The sequence below is a fragment of the Crocodylus porosus genome, unplaced genomic scaffold (genome assembly GCF_001723895.1).
Source record: "Crocodylus porosus isolate Cpor-Errol unplaced genomic scaffold, CroPor_comp1, whole genome shotgun sequence".
Taxonomy (NCBI): Eukaryota; Metazoa; Chordata; order Crocodylia; family Crocodylidae; genus Crocodylus; species Crocodylus porosus.
The window spans coordinates 45,249,363-45,269,969 of NW_017728907.1; the positions used below are offsets into that span (position 1 = coordinate 45,249,363).

At 62.5% G+C, this 20,607-nt stretch overlaps 1 protein-coding gene across 9 annotated transcripts in view; it reads left to right on the forward strand.

Annotated features, from left to right (window-relative positions):
* Positions 1–12,822, forward strand: part of PTPRF (protein tyrosine phosphatase, receptor type F) — a 355,341-nt gene extending 342,519 nt beyond the window's left edge. For all 9 annotated transcript variants that reach the window (XM_019531276.1, XM_019531275.1, XM_019531278.1 and 6 more), the window contains 9 exons: positions 1,903–2,022; positions 2,611–2,765; positions 4,529–4,814; positions 7,662–7,840; positions 9,227–9,353; positions 9,559–9,684; positions 10,081–10,235; positions 10,662–10,797; positions 11,229–12,822. In XM_019531276.1, the coding sequence (XP_019386821.1) occupies positions 1,903–2,022; positions 2,611–2,765; positions 4,529–4,814; positions 7,662–7,840; positions 9,227–9,353; positions 9,559–9,684; positions 10,081–10,235; positions 10,662–10,797; positions 11,229–11,297 (1,353 nt within the window). In that variant the 3' untranslated portion in view covers positions 11,298–12,822. The remainder of the gene's footprint in view (positions 1–1,902; positions 2,023–2,610; positions 2,766–4,528; positions 4,815–7,661; positions 7,841–9,226; positions 9,354–9,558; positions 9,685–10,080; positions 10,236–10,661; positions 10,798–11,228) is intronic.
* The last annotated feature ends 7,785 nt before the right edge of the window (positions 12,823–20,607 follow it).

Sequence of the window (20,607 nt, forward strand, 5' to 3'; positions counted from 1 at the left end):
CCGCACTTCAGGAGGGGTGTGGACACCATGGAGAGGGTCCAGAGGAGGCCACTCGGATGGTCGGGGGCAGCAGGGCAGGCCCTACGAGGAGAGGTGACGGGACCTGAACCTGTTCAGCCTCCACAGGAGAAGGCTGGGTGGGGGGTCTTGTGGCCTGTTACAGACTAGTCGGGGGGGATCAGCAGGCATTGGGGGAGTCCCTGTTCCCCCGAGCACCGCCAGGAGTGACCAGAAATAAGGCTCACAAGGTGGCAGGGGGTAGGTTTAGGTTAGCTATCAGGAGGCGCAACTACCCTGGGGGGCTTTAAGAGGAGGCTGGATGAACATCTTGCTGGGGTCATTTGACCCCCGTACTCTTTCCTGCCATGGCGGGGGGTCGGACGTGATCTGCTCAGGTCCCTTCCGACCCTACAAACTATGAAACTATGAATCCAGTGGGCATCGCTGTTTGCCTGGCCACAGGCCTCGGGCACTGGAGCAGAGGCAGGGACATACCTGGGCAGCACCTCCGTCCGCCCCGAGACCTCACGAGCAAAGCGGGCGGGGGAAGCTCGCCACACGGCCGTGCAGAGCGGAGCCGGGCGCCCACGGTGGGGCTTCGGAGGGACGTGCCAGCGGGGCCTGGGCACGTTCCTGACATTCATGAGAAGCGTGCGGTGCCAGAAGACACCGTCCCTCATCTGCTTTAGTGCCACCACGCGTCGGCTCCCACGTAAAATTTACAGAGCTTGAAAATGGGGCATAAACGTTATGGGTAAATTTGGCAGAAAATGTGCCTGACTCTTATCTGGTCATGAATAAATAATTTTCAATTACCAGCCCGGGCGCCGCTCCTCTCCCGCGCAAGGAGCGCTCCCGAGCTCAGGTCCGCGCTTGTGCAAACCACAGGCCTCGGGGGCAGGGAGCTGGCCCCCCACGGCCGCTGTGCAAACAACCCAGGCTTTGGCCCCTTCAGCGGTGGCGCTGTCTCCGCGTCCAGCGAGATGGCAGGCCGGCAGGGAGGAGACCCGCAGACGCACGCCCCTGGGGTTCACGGGGAATCTGGCCCCTTCCACGCCAGGTTTGCTTTCCCTGAGCAGGGGGGCTCGGGCTCGGCGGCTGGTGAAGGGCCTGGCTGCAGCTGCCGCTCACCGGTGAGGACTAAGGTTCGCGGTGAAGGCAGGTCTGCGCCCGCGATGGCCCTGTCTGCAGCCCCGGGAGCGGCCCTTGCTCCCGGCGGCACGTGAAGCTGCACGTCCACGCTGGGCACGTGCTGCGCTGGTGCTCCCAGCTGCACCCCGGCAGGCGCTCGGATCTCGGGGGGTCTGATCCTGACCACGGCGGACAAGGGCCCCCGTGAGCAGAAGGAAGCAGGCTGCAGCCGCCCTGCGTTGCTTGCTCTGTTGAAGCCCCCTGCCCCTCCCCCCATTGCAAATGGCTTCAATTAAAAGGCTGAACTCCATTGATTTCTAATTAAGCCTGTTGTCTCACTTCCCACGCGCCCCCTGTAAACACATGCAGCTGATAATTAAGTTTACTATTTCATGACAAGCGCCAACGATCTCCCATTCATCCGCTCCCCGGGGCGGGCGCCATCCCCCGCACAGCTCGCACGGCTGGGGACGCGGTCTCACTGCCGCCGGCGCGGCGGGGGCGCCTGGGCCGCGCTGCGCAGGGCGTCCGGGGCTGGAGACAGCAACGAGCAGGACCCGGCTTGTAAAGGACCCGAGTCTGCGGGATGGGGGAGCTGGTGCTGCAGCCTGCCGGAGGGGTGCACCCCAGTGAGGCCTGCCGACTGCTGGCCCCTGCCTGCACGTGGTGCCTGTTAGGCCGGGCAGGGCCAGGCAGCTCCGCCGTGGCACCGCCCCGCTGTCCCAGCCAAAAGGGCCAGACCCTGACCCTGCCTTCTCTCCTGCCTTGCAGGTGAAGTGCGACCAGTACTGGCCAAGCCGAGGCACCGAAACCTACGGGATGATCCAGGTGACGCTGCTGGACACGGTTGAGCTGGCAACCTACACGGTCCGGACCTTTGCCCTGTACAAGGTAAGGACCAGCTCCGGCTGCTCTTGCCCTGGCCCGCGCCTGCCTGTGCCGTGGGCGCCTGGCAGGGGACCCTGCTGTCCTCTCCCTGCACCAGCTGCTGTCTGAGCGGCCCAAGCCAGCACGGCGCCCAGGACAGGAGCCCTTGCCTGGCACAGGCAGCCATCGAGCCCTGCAGCCCCTTTCCGTATTCTCCGGTAGCAGCGGGTCCTGCGCAAGGGTCACAACCACGGATGCGGGTGGGAATGCCTGCCCTTTGCGGCAGGTATTCACACCCCAGGGGTCTGTGGGCACGCCTGGGCGTTTCTGGCCAGTATACGCACATCGGTCATCCTCTTGGCCCTGCCACGATCCTGGGTTCATAGTGCATTACACGCTCCTGCGGATGGGTTCAAGCCGCTGTGCCCTGCGCTCCTGGGACTCGGAGGGTGTAACCGTGTGGCAAAGGCTTACACCCGGGCTGCAGGGGCAGATGCCCTGGGGAGCACGTGTGCAGTTCCACCCCCAGCCCGGCCCGGCCCTGCCCCGTGAGCTGCTCTGGGGCGATAGGTCCCGTGCTGAGTGGCGCGTGCCCGTGGGTTTCCTTGGCAGAACGGCTCCAGCGAGAAGAGAGAATTGCGGCAGTTCCAGTTCATGGCCTGGCCCGACCATGGGGTGCCGGAGTACCCCACGCCCATCCTGGCCTTCCTGCGGCGGGTGAAGGCCTGCAACCCGCCTGACGCCGGGCCCATGGTTGTCCACTGCAGGTGAGAGGAGCGGGCCCGTTCTGTAAGGCTGCCGAGGGGTGGGCTCGGGTGAGTGGCCAGCGCCCCGGGCTGCCCTGCTAACGGGGACGTCTTAGCAGCAACACACCGCTTTCTGCCTGCTGAGCTCTGCACTTGCGGCCTTGTCTCCAGCCCGGCCTGGGCTGGGAACGGACCGGGGCCTGCGGCTGCCACAGGGACACAGTTTGTGTACTCAGATCACAGGATCAGAAAACGAGGGCTGGAAGGGACCTCAGGGGTCACATCTAGTCCAACCCATTGCTCAAAACAGGACCAGCCCCAACTAGATCATCCTAGCCGAGGCTTTGTCTACCCGGATCTTAAACGCCTCCAAGGATGGAGAGTCCACCACCTCTCTGGGGAGCCTGGTCCAGTGCTTTATTAACTTCCTCTTGAGACAGTTTCTCCTAATATCCAACCTCAACTTCCCTTGCTGCGACCTGAGCCCATTGCTCCTTGTCCTGTCGTCTGCCCCACTGAGACCAGCCCAGCCCCATCCTGTGCAGCCCCCCGGCAGGGAGGTGACGGCTGCTGTTCAATCCCCCTCGGTCTTCTCTTCTCCAGACTCAATCAGCCCAGTCCCCTCAGCCTCTCCTCACCAGTCCTGTCCCCCAGCCCCCAAACCATTTTCCTTGCCCTCCACTGGACTCTTTCCAGTGTGTCCACATCCTTTCTGCAGTGGGGGCCCACAGCTGGACACAGGACTCCAGATGTGGCCTCCTCGGTGCCAAATAGAGGGGAAGGATCGCTACCCTCCATCCACTGGCAGTGATGCTAGTAACACTGGTATGGCTCATCGCCATTCAGGACAGAGGGGCTGAGGATTCACCGCTGCCCCCGAAACACTGCGTGCCCAGTGTAAACACAGAGCGCGGCTGCCCTGCAGCCGGGCTCCCCACGTGGACGCACCGGTGCAGACACGGCCTGGACGCGCCCCCGTGCAGCAGTGTCCTCACACGCTTCAGAGCTGGAAATAGGAGCCCGCTCCCATCCCACCTCACACCCAAGCTTCAGTGTCCATCGGACGTGGGCCGGCAGAGCGGGACCGCTACCGAGCCAGCCGCTCACCAGCCGCCCTCACTGCTGCTGCTGCCTCGTGCGGCGTTTAGCTTTGGCTCGCCATGCTCTGTTTCCGCGGGGAGCGGGTGTAGCTAATACCGAACGAGCCACAGCAAGGTTGTGTTAACAGCTTTCCTGGGTCAGAGCCCCCCAAGGCCATGCCTGCTGATGGCTGGGGACAGGCCAGCAGGTAGGGAGAGCCGCCGTCCATGGCTGCCACACGTTGCAGGGACCGCTCTGGGCTGAGAGCTCCCAGAAGCCATGAACACACGTGGTGGCAAGCCCAGGGTGAAGCATGAACTGCCAGGTGCCCTCCCGTCTGGCATGGCCTCAGCGAGGGGGACGCAGCGAGTCCAAGCTGGGAGCAGACTCCAGGTCTCCCGGCCATCTCGCCCCACGGCCTGTCCTTGCTTACAAGTCCATCCTTCCTCCCTCTCTCCTGGCCACTTCTGGGTGGTGGCGGGCCAGCCAGGGTCCCTCCTGCTGGGCGGGTGAGAGGAAATGCTGGAGACCCAAGAGGGCTGCGAGGTGGCGTTGTGCTCCCCCACCCTGTCTCCTGTTCTGCTCAGACAGCCAGCACCTCGGGGTGGGGAGGGACCACCTTCCTCTTCCCGCTTAATGCAGCCGGGTGGTGGGGGAGGTCTCGGGGGCCGGGGCTAGCTCAGTTGTGCGCTCTACTCCGGCAGTGCTGGCGTGGGCAGGACAGGGTGCTTCATCGTCATCGACGCCATGCTGGAGCGGATGAAGCACGAAAAGACAGTCGACATCTACGGCCACGTGACGTGCATGCGCTCGCAGCGGAACTACATGGTGCAGACCGAGGACCAGTACATCTTCATCCACGAGGCCTTGCTGGAGGCAGCCACGTGTGGCAACACCGAGGTGCCCGCCCGCAACCTCTTCGCTCACATCCAGAAGCTGACCCAGGTCCCGCCGGGCGAGAGCGTCACCACGATGGAGCTGGAATTCAAGGTGAGCCAGAGCGTGCTGCCAGCCCGCGGGGACCCGCGGCACTGGGGCCTCTCTGCATCCCCCCAGAGCACGAGCAGCCAGCTGCAGGGCTGTCAGCAGCGCTGCAGAGCATGGCAGGTCTCGTTATCCTTTGACAGATTTCTAAACACCCCGTGCCCCGCATTTCTGCTCCACGTGTCGAGGGGTTTAAGCCTCCCCCCGAGGCGCTGGGGCTGGGGCTGGGCTGTGCCAGTGCTCCTGCTGGTACCAACCCCGCAGGGTCCTGGCTGGGGGGTCTTGCCCGTGCGCTCAGGCTCGGATCAAAGCCATATTTGGGGTCAGGAAGGGATTTTACCCCATGTTCAGACCGATACCGGCTGAGGGGGTTGTGTTCCTCTGCAGTGGGGCATGGCCTGTGCCTAGGATCGCTTGAGCATAGGTTGACAACCTTTTATAGAAGTAGGATATTGGCTGCTGTGGTCCCCCTGCTCTCCCTGGCAGGTTCGGGTGTTAGATCTGTGCTAGGTCAGGGTTTGTAGCCGTCTTACGAAGTGTTTGGATGAGGGATTGTTGGTTTGCACAGGGCTGATCCTGCCTCAGGCAGGGGTTTCGCTAGGTGTGACCTCCGCAGGTCTCTGTCAGCCCAGATTCGCTGGGATTTCTGTGATTACCCACGCAGGAGGCAGTTGCTCTATACAATTCAAATGTATTGTATTGTGTGTTGGCTGTGTGCCCTCCCCAGCTTGGCAGCTTCTGGGAAGGATGCAGAAGGCAGCTGGAGGCACGGGTCTCAGCAGCGACCTCTGCCTCCGCTCCAGGTTCACTGCGCGGCTGCATCTGGACTCAGGTGCAGATCGCGTTAGCGGCGATGCATGTGAATGCAAGCACTATGTCTGGGAACGGCTTCAGTGCATGCATCCGAAATGCGTATAGCCTCCTCTCCCCGCTGAGGAGTGCCGGGACGACTTTACCTCCTTCAACCCAGGGTGTCCAGGCTGGGTGGCTGCTGCGCTCAGGCCTGCTGGAGCAGGGTCTTGCACAGCAGACCCAGTGCCGAGCACAGCTGTTCACTACAGCCTCAGCGATGGGAGCTGGCGTTAGTCCCACCCATACGTGTGCAAGGGGGTGCGGCTTCTGCGGGGAGGCAGCCGAGCAAGCCCGCTGCAAAACGAGCTGCTGCAGCCTCACCGCGGGAATTTCCTCCCAGTGAAAAAGGATCTGGAGAGGCAAAATACTGACTTTCCGCTCAAAGGGGAAAGGCGGAAATGGGTCTGCTCCACAGCCGCCTGAGCTGCCGTGGCCTCAGGCTCGGGGCGTTGGGGCGGTCCCTGCGGAGCCAGGGAGCTGTTGCTCTCCGGGGGACCTGCCATAAGAGGCCTCTCCTGGGACCTGTGGAAATGGATCCCACAAGGGAGGGAGCCGGGGGGAACCTGTAGGAGAGCGTCTCGGGACCGGCAGTGGCCCAGTGATGTTGGTCTCCGTGGCAGTGTCCACACACCTGCCCCAGGAGAGCCGGGGTGGAGTGAGGGGTCCAGTCGTGCTGCAGGGGCTGGCAGTATTGCTTGCCAAGGGACAATCACGCTGTCCCGACAGCCCCTGCCCCATAGCCCCAGGGTACAGACGGGCTGCTCCAAGGCATCTTTCAGGGGCTGTTGTCTGCGTGTCTGGCAGCACATCTGAGTGCTGCCTCCTTTGCCGTGAGTCCAGCTGTGCAGAGGGAGCCATGAAGCCCCTCTGAGAGACTGAGATTTCCTGGAGCTAAAATGGCACCACTTTTACAGTCCCTTTTTGGACTCTCCTGGGACAAAAGTCACTGGCAAGATCCTAGTGGGAGCGAGGAATCTTCTCCTTCCTCGTGGGAGAAAGCCCCTTTCCCTGCAGAGCAGGACAGCATGGCACATCAGCCGGGGAGTCTCACGATTGCCGGGTCGGAGAGCTGCCCTGCTCCGGGGCCCGCAGGCGGAGGGCCAGGGACTTCCAGCTGTGGGGAGAGGACACGTGCCTGAGGCTGGCAGAGATCCCGAAGGCTGCCCCGAGGGTTGGACCCGTGGCTTAGAGGCAGGGAGGGTGTTTGCAGAGGGCAGTAACTGAAGGCAATGCCTCATGCCTGAATGCACACGTGTGCCGCACCTCACGGGTCTGCAGCAGTCAGGCCACATCCGTGCCTGACATGAGCTTGTGAACCAGGCCAGGCCCTGGGCACTTGACAGGCCGTTGGGCTCTCCGGTGGAGCGGCCAGAGGGCATTGCCAAGGGCTTTTTCTGGGGTCCATGTTTCTCGGTGTCGTGGGAGTCACCCCAGGCTGGCCAGGGGGCCTCTGATGGTGCTCCAGGCATTGACCTTATAGATCCAGCATGGTGCAATGCCAGATCCCACCACGGGAACATCCCCCCTCTCCCAGCGAGGGGCAGAAAGACCCCGGACCCCCCACTCCTGGGCCAGTGGTTCGCAATGCAGTGCCAGTCGCAGAGGGAGGGCGGCAGGTGGGCACAGGAGCTGGCGTGCCGAATGATGCTGGGGCGGCTGGTGTGTGCGGATGGGCAGCAGGTGCTCATCACCAGTGTTGTGCTGACAGATGCACTGTTTCACAGCAGAGGCCCATGAAGGGCCTGGCCTCGCAGGCCTGGGAAGGTGCAGCCCGCAGCAGCTTGCCTCTGCAAGAGCAGGGCCAGGCCGCAGCACATGCAGCTCCTCCCTGCTCCCCATGGCCTGGAGCAGTGGGCACCGTGGGCTGCTGTGCCACGCGACGGGTGCGAGCAGTGCCCGTGCACAGCCCCACGGGGCCTGCCACCTGCCCCTGCAATAGCACGTCTGGCCTTGCCACGCGTGCTCCGGCACGTGCCCCTAACCCGCTCACTCTCCTTGCAGCTGCTGGCCAACTCTAAAGCACATACCTCACGTTTCATCAGTGCCAACCTTCCCTGCAACAAGTTCAAGAACCGCCTCGTGAACATCATGCCGTACGAGCTGACGAGAGTCTGCCTGCAGCCCATCCGAGGCGTCGAGGGCTCTGACTACGTCAACGCCAGCTTCATCGACGGCTACAGGTGATGCCCGAGGGGGATGCTGGGGCAGCTCAGGCCACTGAGCCCACGCCATCCTGAACTTCCCCCAGGCGGCACAGACACTGGGGTAGGAGTGAGGGAGCCAGCAGCACCGCCCGCTTGCTCTTGGCTTCCCGCAGGCCTGAGCCACCTCCAGTCGGGTCTCTGCTCTGATTCAGAGCAACGCTGCGCCAGGGCCGTCCCATCCTGTCCACTGCGCCCAGCGCTCCCTCCGCTTCGTCCGAGGAGATCGACAGGCGCCTCTTTATTAGCTCTGTTGTTTCCTCCTGTGCCACCCCCTCCCGCCCCGCAGCACCTGGCTTTGTATGAGGCCTTGTAAATCCCCCTGGGCACTGCCATGCCCCCGGCCCTGCACATTACAGCCATCCTGCAAGGCATTCGTTAACTTTTAGCACCGCTGGAGCGATTAAGCAATAGAGGGGGGCGGCAGGAGGCACGCCACTTTAGCACCGCTGGAGCGATTAAGCAATAGAGGGGGGCGGCAGGAGGCACGCCAGGCCCCGTCGCGAGTCCTGCTCTGCCCCTTCCCCCTCACTGAGCCCCGCAGGTGACGCTGCATCCACGTGCCATGGGGAGGGTCCCCGTGGGCACGGCTCGGCCCACAGCCGGTCCCGGCTGGGGGCCTGGTCCACGCACGATGGCCGGATGCTGGGGGCAGGGGCACTCCCAGGGGCTCCTCGCGCCCCCCTGGCCGCCTGCCACTTGCCATCCAGGTCTCTGGCCCGGGCCCTGCGTGGCAGCTGAGGCAGGAGCTGGGATCTGGGCACGCGGCTGTGCTGCGGGTCATCGCCCCATTTTGGACAGGCGCGGCCCACGCGGGGGCTGTCGCCCCACTGGCAGCGGGTGGAGGAGCACCAAGCATCAGGCTTGTGTCATGAAACCACCAGGTTCTTGCAGCTGCCGGGACTGTCGGAGATGCTGCCGGGTCTTGTGCCAGGCCTGAGGGGGTGAGGGCAGAGGCTGGGCCCGGCCCTGCCCTCCCTTTCCCTGTGAAAAACTTTGGGGTTTTTTTACAAAGGCGGGTGTGGAAAAGCCGCCAGCCCTGGTAGAGCGCAGGAAGCACTTGCAGCATCCAGGGGACCCGGGGCCTCCCTGCGTGGACAGAGCGCAGTGCCACCCCCCCCGGGGTTGCTCGTGGGTTCCCACACCCCCTGTCCTCCGACACCATCCCTTGGGGACTGGGTCATCCACCGCAAGTCACCTCTTCTTCCTGAGTCTGTTTGCCAATCCTGGCTGCCACGGAGCCACAGGCCCCTGCCCACGTGCCTGGGAGCTCAGCATCCAGCTCCCTGCACGGCGCTGGGAGTCACCACAGGCTGCCTGGGGAGTTTTCTGCCATGGGGCTGAACATCATCCGATGCGTTGCAGGCAGCAGAAAGCCTACATCGCCACACAGGGACCACTGGCAGAGACCACAGAGGACTTCTGGCGGATGCTCTGGGAGCACAACTCCACCATCGTGGTGATGCTGACGAAGCTGCGTGAGATGGGAAGGGTAAGGGCTGGCGATGCCCAGTGTGTGGGCCGGGCCCGCCTCGCTGGCTGCCTCCCCTCGGGGTCCCATGACTGTTTTCGTGCTGTCCTACAGGCATCTGCTGGGGCCCGGCCCTGCTCCCTGGTGGGGCCCAGTGCCCAGGATCCTGGGGAACGGGGCAGTGGTGCTCAGCTGTGCTCACCTACGGTCTCTCTCTGGCCCGCAGGAAAAGTGCCATCAGTACTGGCCGGCAGAGCGCTCAGCCCGGTACCAGTACTTCGTGGTGGACCCCATGGCAGAGTACAACATGCCCCAGTACATCCTCCGCGAGTTCAAGGTCACCGATGCCAGGGTAAGTGCAGGGATGGCGGGGGGGTCCCTCGTGGCTCACCCTCCCCGGCCCATGCAGCTGCCATGTGTGCCCTGGCCCGGGGAGCTGGGACGGCAGCCCAGCACGAGGCATTGCGGGGGCAGGCAGGAGGCCGCTACGCACTGCCCTGTTCGCGCAAGGCCCTCCCCGCCCAGCCCCACGTCTGGGGGAAGCGCAAGGCTCTTCTGGGCACAGGCTCCATCCCCAGCACTGGTGTCCCTGGGCGGGCAGGGCGCAGACCAAGTGTCCCTGCCCCAGCACCGCAGGGCAGAGCCCCTCCTCCCACGTGCGGTGCACGGGGAGACTGACGTGGGAGCCCCCCCACCCTTGCTGTGCGTGAGCAGAGGATGGACATGGCCTTCTCTCCCGTGCCCGCAGGACGGCCAGTCGCGGACCATCCGCCAGTTCCAGTTCACGGACTGGCCTGAGCAGGGAGTGCCAAAGACAGGGGAGGGCTTCATCGACTTCATCGGCCAAGTGCACAAGACCAAGGAGCAGTTTGGCCAGGACGGGCCCATCACAGTGCACTGCAGGTGAGCGCCGACAGGGACTGCTCCGTGTCACAGAGCCCGTGGGGCGGGCCAGCCCCTTGCCCCCGCAGGCACCTCCCCGGCTCTCCGCTCGCCCCCGCTGCTCAAGGGGAGTAGGGGGACCGGGGAAAGTGCCACACGGGGCCCCTCTGGGAAGCTGCAGAGGGAGGTATGAGACGGCTGTGCCGGCTCCGTGCCACGTGGAGGAGTATGCGCCGGGGGGCTCCTGCCTCTCCCCCAGCAAACCCCTCCTGGCCCCATCCCCACCCCGTCGGCTGGGACGAACCTGGCTGCCTCAGGCCCCTTGGGGCTGGAGCAGAGCAGGTGGCTCCCAGGAGAGCTGTCATCGCGGGGTGCGGGGGCCTTGCAGGGGCGCTCGGGGGACGCAGCGCAGCTTGGCTAACGGCCCCTCTCCCCCGCACTGCGCAGCGCCGGCGTCGGCCGCACCGGGGTCTTCATCACGCTGAGCATCGTGCTGGAGCGGATGCGCTACGAGGGCGTGGTGGACATGTTCCAGACCGTGAAGACCCTGCGAACGCAGCGGCCCGCCATGGTGCAGACAGAGGTACGTCCCGCGCGTGGGGCCCCGCAGCTGCAGACCCCCCCCCCACACACACACGTCCCTGGGGCACCTCCTGTACCCCGCACAGCTCAACCCCCCACGTTTTCCACGGGCCTCCAGCTCATCCGTGCCCCCCGTCTGTGATGTCTCTGCACCCCTGTGAGCTGGGCAGGGCTGCTTCCCCGTGGTTTGGAGCATGAGAGTGTGGCCAAGGGGGTTGTGCCCAGCTCTCCCAGTGTCGCTTCAACCACCAGGCCATCCTTCCCCTCCTCAGTCTCCTCTACCCATCACACTGCTGCAGGAGGAGGTCACAGAGGTTGGGGGTGAGGGGAGCTGCGCCCCTGCGCTGTGGGGGGGCCTCGGTGCCAACGCTGAGACCCCTGCCTTGCACGTGCCTGGCACCCTGCTTCACCTCTCTCCGTCCCGCCCTGCAGGACCAGTACCAACTGTGCTACCGAGCGGCACTGGAGTACCTGGGCAGCTTCGACCACTATGCAACGTAACCGGGGCTTTCCTCCAGCCGCAGCGGGAGCGTCACGGCGCGGAGACGGGTCTTTCTGAGCCACAGCCACCATCCTTCAGCCCTCCTGCACAGACAGCGCTGCCACGGGGCCGCAGCCCCACGACCGACCCATTCTGACCACTGCATTTAGGAACATTGACCCAGCACGGAAGGAGGAGCCCTGGCTCCGACAGCGCCTCCAGGCTCCGGATGAATTCCCGTCCGCGCGCGCGTCTCGTCCCCTCTCACGCGGTTGCATTTCACAGCAAGGCTTTGGGTGGATGGAACGGGATCGTTTTTTATATGTACGATAGTTACTAGTGTTTTTATAATCCTTTCTCGCCGCCTTCCTTTTTTCTCTTGTTCTTTTTCTTTGTTATTTTGCAAGTCTTAATGTTTTGCCTCGGCCGAATGGGAGCCATGAGGCTGTCGGGCTTTTGATTTACTCCTGCTTTACAGTCTGTACCTCCCCGGGGTGCGCCAGCCCCTGGCAGCGATGGCGCCGCCTCTTCGTGCCCAGCTGCCTCAGCTCACAGCTCTGGACCTTCATTCCCCAGCAGCTGCCTCTCGATCCTCTGTAGGACACGAGGATCCAGAGAACTGGAGCTGAGCTACCGATCATGTTTTAGCCTCGTTTCCCCTACCTCCCACCCGTGTTCCCCTTGCGAGTTGGGAAGGGGCTGGGAGCCATGGGAGGTGCTGCCGTCGCAAGCCGGGAGCCGTTGGCTCCTATTAAAGTGCGTGTGAAACCAACCCGGCAGTGACCGTGCGTGTCGGCAGATCCCAATAGGACACGAGTGGTCGCCACTGTGTTTGTCAGCCCCGGGCTCCGCGCCGGGCAGCCTCCATCATCGCGGCTCGCCGGGGAGGGGTTGGAGGGCGAGCGGTGGCCTCACAGCCAGACGGGGGTCCCGAGGCCGAGACACGTCCCTTTCTGCAGGTGCGCGTGCAGGCGCTGCTCTGTTGCCGAGGCAGCTCTCACCGATGAAGCAAATCGAGGCATCTTGCAAAGGGAAGGAGCACAACGGGGCGGCTCCGGGGACCAGGGAGCTGGCGTGCTCGAGGCGGGGTGTATCTATCATTTCTGCTATCCTGCAAATGTTTAAAAGTCATTAGGATCTTGTACTTTCCGCTACTTCAGGACGTTCTAATGAACCAATGTGGCAAGACTACTGGACTTAATTTAATGGTACTATATATTAATCCTCCTTATTATATCACGCTTGCACTACAGGCGGGGAGAGGGCAGCCCTCTCCCGGGTGCACAGAGCTACGCCGGCAGGTGGTGGAGGGGTATCTACTTGTATTATCCGATGTATTCCGAATGTAACGAATCCGAGCTCCGCGGGTCCGCGATCCAGGGTGGTGGTGTTGGAGGCACATTCATTTTTACCTTGTGGATGCATAGTGCTGTAGGGGTCACTGTTGTATACAGTCTGTTTTCTATTTGTTAATAAAAAAAAAAATCTACAGCATCATTGCATAATTCTTGATGTTAATAAATTTGAATAATCGGGTTTCATACACACTGGCGTCACTGTCTCGTTTCTTCAGCAGGGAACCAAAGCCGGACCCAGGCCTTCGTCAGGGCAGGGGGGCTGGGCACTTGTGCCACGCGCGGTGTTTCGGCTGCCCTGCCTCGAGCCCCCCGCCGCAGCCTGGGAAAGGTCTGGGAGCCCGGGGGTGTCTGTCCGTGCGGGGGCTGTCTCCGGCCCGGAGGAAGGGGGAGTGTCAGGGCAAGATGTCGAACCATGGGATGCAGACATGACGCAGTGCTGCACTGCCCATGGGGTGAAGTGCAGGGATGCGAGGCCCGGGCAGCAGGAAAGGAGGGGATGCCGTCCTGGCCACCCCTGGCCTGGTGGGAGGAGGGGGTGCAGGCATCCCTGGGGAGCTCCCTCCAGCCCACGGGGCAGGAAGGGGGGCATCGTGGCAGCTCACAGGCAGGCACCGGCGATCGCTGGCTTAGTCCCTGCAGGGAGATGCGAGCCTGTTGTTCTGGCTTTAGGACCCCCCACCCTTGCACACAGACGCGTGGTCCCAGTGGTGCAAGACGAGCAAGTGGCTGTGACACCTCCCCACCGACTGCCGGATCAGGCCTGTCTCATGTCCGACTCCGACTCTGTTGCAGGCGCTTCTGAGAGAGCTGTAGACAGCATGCACATGTGCATGTGTGAACACATGCATGCACACAGGTAACCTGCCCGGGGGAGGTCCCTCGTCTGTTCACGCTGGTGCCCGGCTCTGCAGCGTCTGCAGTGGCAATAGCAACAACCAGGTTCGGGTGGTGCCTGCCAGCGAGGCACCCGGACTCCTCCACATCACCGCCAGGGACCCAGGGCAGAGGGCCCTGCGGCTGAGCCAGCGCAGGAAGGAGCCCATCGCTACCCAGCTGCAGCCTCCCAAGGATGGCACAGACCTGAAGGCTGCCGGTGCCATTTGTTCCTGCTCCCCAAGGGTGTTACAGCAGGGGCTGCAGCTCCTGCCCCCATTTCCTTCCACACCAAGAGCAAGCAGCACAAGCCGCCCTCCAGAAGCTCTGTGGGGCTCACAGGGCCGTGCCCTCGGGAGCCTGTGAGCAGAGACCTGGGGGACACGTACGGCAGCAGTTGCACTTCGTGTGGCTGGTCCCTTCCTTGCCACATCCCCAATGTGGCGGTGGGACGGAGGATTCCTGCTCCCCCCAGGGCAGGGGCAATGGAACTGTGCAGCTGGGGTAACATGACCAAGGCTGCACAGGACATCAGTGGCAGAGCTGGGATCCACACGATGAGGCCACCAAAGCCTTTCCAAGGAGGCGTCGGAGCTGACTCACAAGCCCAGAGTGGTCTCAGCCAGAGCATCAGAGAGGCACCGTGAACCTGTAAACGGCCCCCTGCCCTGAACCAGTGGCTGAGGCAGCCTGGGCAGGCAGGAGCTGGGTCCCAGCCGTGTCCCCGCGGCAGACAGGCCCGGTCTTGCTGGGTGCCAGGCGCCACATGCCGATACGACTGGGCTGTGTTAATGCCCGCAGCTCCAGCACCCGCATCCCCCCGGCACCCGCACGCCCAGCCCTGCCTCAGCACGTCCAGCACCCAGCGAGAACCCGCCAGGCCGATGCCCGGCCTCCCGGGGACCCCCACAGCCCTGTCCTGGCTAAGGCGGCCAGGTCTGGTCAGTTGAGAAAGGAGATGCTGGAGGGGGGACGGGAGCGGAGAAGGGCTTATGAAACACTGAATGGGGTAGAGAAAGTCCCGAGGGCGTTTGGGCTGACGGTCTCTCGCCGGACGGGCACGAGGGGTCGCGGCAGGAAACCAGCCGGCGCGAGTTCGTTCAACAAAAGGAAGTTCTCTTTCCCCGGGGCGTCATTGAAGTGGGGGCTCGTTGCCACCAGACGTGGTGGAAGCTGACTGTTTGGCCGGATTCACCAAGGGCCTGGACACGTCCTGGGGGGGACCGGGCATCTGTCGCGATGGAGCACAAGCTGTGAACCGGGACGCCCCAGACCTCACATGCTAGGGGCTGCACGTGAGAGGGGAACAGGCTCCCCAGAGAGCTGGTAGGATCTCCATCCTTGGAGGTGTTCAAGCCCTGGGGAGACAACGCCCTGGCTGGGATGATATAGTTGGGGCTGGTAGGGGTTTGGGCTAGGTGTGACTTCCTGAATTTCTATGATTTAGGGGAAAACCCCTGCTTGGACCCAGTCCCTCTCCCTCACAGCCTCCGCTTTCTGCCCCACGTGACACAAGAGACGGGGCAGGACGGCCCCGTGGTCTGACCCAGCACGTGGCAGCTCTCCTGACCGCCGTGGCGCAGTGCTCAGCTGCCACGGGCAGGCCACGACCTGCAGGAGCTGGGCCGGGCGGTGGGACCTGGGCAGGACGAGGGCACTGCCGCCTGCCACAGCACGCAGCCCTCCCCGCCCCGGCACTGCCCCAGCCGCAGCCGCGGGCCTGGGCTGCTCCTTCGTTGCTGCCAGTCCCCGGCGCAACCTCCAGGCCGGGGGATGCCACGTGTGAGGACGAAGCCCGTGGGCGGCATCCCGGGTGCGGTGAGCTGCTTCTGGTGGGACTCGCCCTGGTCTGGACAGGGGAGAAGCTGGCACTGGGTCCAATTTGCAGCTTGCAGAGCAAGCCTACGCAGGGCCGCTTCTCGCCATGGCTTTGCCTGCACCGTCTTGGCATAGGGTGATTTGCACATATGCAAATGAGTGCATGGCAAAAGGGACTGAAACCCCGCCGGCCGAGGAAGCGCGCGAGAGGGAAAGCTGACCGTGGGCACTGGGGGTTTGGCCCGGGTGGTGCGAACGTCGCTGGTAAACGCTCTTCTCCGGCACGCGCAGCCCGTGGGGGCGGCAGGTCTCGCCGGCGCCGGGGGACCCTGGACCTCCAGAGCTGCACAGGGCGCAGGCCGGCGGGAACACGGTTAAACCTGCGTTCGTGGGCTGTCTCAAACCCGGTAAGGGATCTTGGACTGTAGCTGCTTATCCCCTGGCTGGTGACATCCCAGCAGAGCATGACTAACTGCTCTGGGGGAGGCACGTGGCTTTCCTTAAGAAAGGGTCCACGGTGCTGTGGTGCCAATGGGAGCTGGAGCAGCACTGGAGGCCTGTGGAGGCCCTGGAGGAAGAAACCCTTCCTCGCGGCACAGGACTGGTGAGGAGAGGCCGAGGGACCTGGGCTGATTGAGCATGGAGAAGAGCAGACCGAGGGGGATTGAACAGCAGCCTTCACCTCCCTGCCGGGGGGCTGCAAAGAGGATGGAGCTGGGCTGGTCTCAGTGGGGGCAGGTGACAGAAGGAGCAATGGGCTCAAGCTGCAACAAGGGAGGTTTAGGTTCAATACTAGGAAAAAACCATCTCACGAGGAAGGTGGTGCCTGACCAGCCAGGCAATTCATGTGGGCATCCTGCACCCCTTACTCCCACATCCGTGAGGTCACACGTGTGACACTCCTGCCACTTCATGCCGTCCCTGCAGCCACTGGGAGAGCCTGCTTCAGTCACAAGGAGGGTGGTGCACCATCCCCTGGTCGCACACTCGTGATGTTCCTGCCCGCCAGCTCTTTAAAACCCTGTTATTGATGGAGCTGTGCAGTTTGCGCCGGCACAGCCTGGATTGATGTGCAATGGTACCATTAAGTACAGCTGCACCAGAGCCCCTTCCCTGCACTTCTTCACATGAATGTGATCTATAGCAGCTTGTCGCTTTGCGGAGAGGTGGCTGGGAATACAAAGCTGGAGCTTTGCATATTTAACTACACTGACTGCCCTCCAAATGTAGCTACTGCAGAGCTGCGGTCCTCTGGTCGTGCCTCATTCCCTTCCAGAACGTGGCGTCTGTGCAGACTTAAATCACTGGAAACCAGCAACTGCACACTTAAGGCATGCTTCAGCTGTGCCCTGCATCCTGACGGCTACCACGAGGCCATGGGGACAGGCCAGCCTTGTTCCACCCACGCTAAGTGGATGACAGTGATGACCCATAAATGCAGCAGTTGGTCTAAGGCGCTGGGTCCCACGCACCAGTATCCTCGCGTGCCTGCCCTTCACTGCCTCAGCGACGCTGGGGTTGGCTGGGGCAGGTCACCCCAGCTCACCCATGCACCCGCTGTCCTCATTGCGGAGCTGGTGGGGCCAGTGGAGACCCTCCAAGGCCTGTTTCTGCCTGGAGATGTACCCTGCTGGTAGCAGACACAGCAGGGCACCGTGTCTTGGAGGCAATCCTGAGGACCTGGGTCAAGCAGTAGTAGCTCCTGGCACCTCTGGGGTGGGCGGTGCAGAGCCGGTGCTGTGGCCCAGTCTGCAGGAGACCCCGGCGCTCCCGTCCCGATTCCTGGAGCAAACGGGGTTGCCTGGACGTGAGGCACCCACAATACGGGTGCATCACCTTTGCCGGATAAGGCCCCTGCCTCACACCCAGGTATAATCTATGGGGAGGGGTCTCCCAGGAGGGGCAGCTGCCTGCAGGGCGATGAAGGCTGAGGCCCAGCTGCAGGTAGTCAGCAGCAAGGAGGCTGCTTGGCCAGACACCCGGGACCAGCTGCACCTGCCGATGAGTAAATGCGGGCGAAGCCACAGAGAGAGTCAAGAGCTTTCGAGGCCGAGAGCAAGGGGGAGCGAAGAGCGGAGGTTGCTGTGCTGTGGGAGAAGCACAGAGCCTGAGCTGCTCCTCTCTAGGCCTGAAGAAAGACCACGGGGTTGGGTTGGGTTGCGGGTTATGTGCACATTTGCTTATTTTGTTGTTTGCTGTGGGGCCAAAGGTGCCCCAGGTGAAATAAAAGGACTGGGTACTTGCGCTCGGAGTAGACTGGCCTTGGTGAGGAAGCTGTCTCCTCTCTCAAAAGGGGAAGGTTGCAGACGGGCAGCAGTGTTAAGTGGAGACAATCTGGGAGTGATCCGGCTGCAGCCAAGCCAGGCCAGCCCTCACCCGGATGAGGCAGGTTGCTGGAGCGGCTCTGCTGTTTGTGCTGCGGTGTCCCCGGCTCGCCCACACCTGAGCGCTTCAGTGTGATGGCCACTGCCCTTTTGCAGCTGCTCCACATGCGCACGTGTCCATACCCAGGGGTGTCCTCAGAGGAAAGAGAAGACCTGATGGGGAGGAATGGGTCTGGGACCCAGAGACGTCTGCATGTTGCAGTCATCCCCTTTCCCAGTGCCCAGGAGGTGTAACACTTAACCGTGTGCCTACTGTGGGCAGGGTGCTCCCCTGCTCCTCTCACCGTAGTGTGGCCGCAGCCATGCCGGTATAAAGGCGCTTACCCCTTAGGAACTGTTCCCATGAGGGAGGGGGGATAAGGCACGTCTGTGCCACGTCAGCTGCATCACCTGGTACAGCTATTTGGGTAAAACACTTCCCACCCCACGCACGCCAGCACGGTGAGTCCAGTACGTGGCCCGTGGGTAAAGCAGGCCTCGCTGTGTGTGCGAGGCACTGAACACGGTGGTCATCACTGCTTGCCTCCGCCTCCGTGGTGCTTGTCCAGCTGGTGCACCACGGTGCCTGCTCCCAGTGCCTCAGTAATCACGTTTGGTTCCCAGTTATCCGCGTGCTGCAGTATCGCCCTCGCTGCACCCCACCCTACCAGGCTTAATATCCCAGGCGCTGTATTGTCCAGCAAACCATCCAGACACGGACCCTGGCAGGCAGGGAGATAGCTTTGCAAGAAATCCGGAGCCTACATTGATTCAACCTTTGCAGGTTAGCTTAACTTGCCTGGGTTGAACCAGCTTGTACCAGTACAGGCATTCCCCCTGGACTGGGGCAATGTGGGCACGTGCCTACAGTTGCTCAGGGCAGGAGCCGGGGGCACTAGAACAACCCTTGGCTGCAGGGAAGTTGTGCTGGGGCAGCTGGTCAGTTTGGGATGAACTGGCCAGAGATGGAGTTAATTCCCCCCTCCCTGTTCCTTGGGCAGGTCTGCTGGGTGCTCCACCATGGCCCCTGAGGCAGAGGAGGCAGGGAGGAGAGTTATTCTCCCCGCTACCCCCACTGACCCTGGGGAACCACAGCCAGGTCTGCCCACCCCGACCGCCACTCGCTGTGTGCCTGGGGCAAGCAGTGCAGGAAGCCTCCTCCTTCTGGCATCCAGCGGAGGCGGCTGCTTCCCCAGGTGCAGAGCGAGCAGTGGTCAGGCCAGGCAGAATAACTCCCCCTCCCTGCAGGCAGTGGGGAGAATAACCCCCTCCCTGCCCCCTCTGCCTTGGGGGGCCATAGAGTCATAGAATCGAAGGGCCAGAAGGGACCTGCAAAATCATCAAGGCCGGTCCCCTGCCGTGGGCCGGAAGCTATTGGGCTCCAACAAGCTCAACGAGGTTCTTATCCAGCTTCCTCTTAAAGACCGCCAGAGATGGCGATTGCTGGGAGCATGTTCCAGATCTTGGTAAACTTTACCGAAAAAAAAGGGTTTTTTCTTATGTCCAGCCTAAATTTTCCCTCTATTAGCTTGTGCCTATTGGTTGTTGTCCTCCCTTGGGGTGCCTTCCTGAAGAGTTGCCCCCCTAGATCTTGGTGCTCACCCTGGCATGCTTGTAGGCAGCTATCAAGGCACCTCTGTCTTCCCTGACTCAGACTGAATGGGCCCAGTTCCTGGAGTCGTTGCTCCTCATGGGGCCTATCTTCCTGATCTGTCAAGGCCATCCTGGATCCAAACCCTCTCCTCTGATGTGCCTGCGTGTCCCCACAGCTTGGTATCATCCGCAAACTTTATCACTGAGCTTTCCACCGCCTCATCCAAGTCATTGATAAAGATGATAAAGAGCACGGGCCCAAGCACCGATCCCTGGGGGACACCATTGGAGCCGGCCCTCCAGGATGAGACCATCCCATTGATTACAGCTCTCTAGGATCGGCCTCTGAGCCAGTTGTCCACCCACCGCACTGTAGACCGGTCCCGCCCAGCACCCTCCAGGTTGGTTGAGAGGCTCTTGTGGGACACAGAATCAAAGGCTTTGCTGAACTCCAAGTAAAGTCCACAGCCCCACCGGGGGGGACGCCTTGTTGGACCCGGTGCTGGCCACGGGTGACAACCTGGGAGGGGGCTGCGGGGGCTCGACCCCCTGGGCGACAGCGACCATCGCCTGCTGGGATTCACCATCCAGCGCAAGGTGGCAAAGGCCAGCAGCAAGGCAGCGGCCCTGGACTTCAGGAGGGCGGACTTCAGAGAGCTAAGGAGGATAGTCGGGGAAGCACTGAGGTCCCGGGGGGGGAGGGGAGCCGGGTGTCCAAGGAGAGTGGTCGCTCCTCAAGGAGACGATCCTCCAAGCCCAAAGGGAGGTAATCCCAATGAGGATCAAAGGGAGCAGGAGAGCACACAAGCCCCCACAGCTCACCAAAAGCATCCGGGAATGTCTCTAAAAAGGAGGCTTACACCCAGTGGAAAGAAGGGGTCATCACCAGGGAGGACTATTCTGTAGTTGCTCGGGGTTGCAGGGGGGCAGTTAGGAAGGCCAAGGCAAAGATGGAATTAGGACTAGCTTCTCAGATAAGGACTCAGGGGAGGCACACCTGGGCCGAAGGTTAGCGTGGAACTAGTTAGGGGGCTTCTGGAGGGGCTGGACATGTTTAAGTCAGCAGGTCCGGACGATCTCCACCATAGAGTCCTAAAGGAATTGGCAGAGGTCATTGCAGGACCCCTGGCACGGCTCTATGAGCACTCGTGGTGCTCTGATGTGGTCCCAGAGGACTGGAAGAGGGCCAACATGGTTCCCATCTTCAAAAAGGGGACGAAGGAGGAACCAGGAAACTATGGGCCGGTTAGTCTCACCTCGATCCTAGGCAAGCTGTTCGAGAAAATTATGCTGGCACACATCCAGGAGGGGCCAGCAGGGGACTG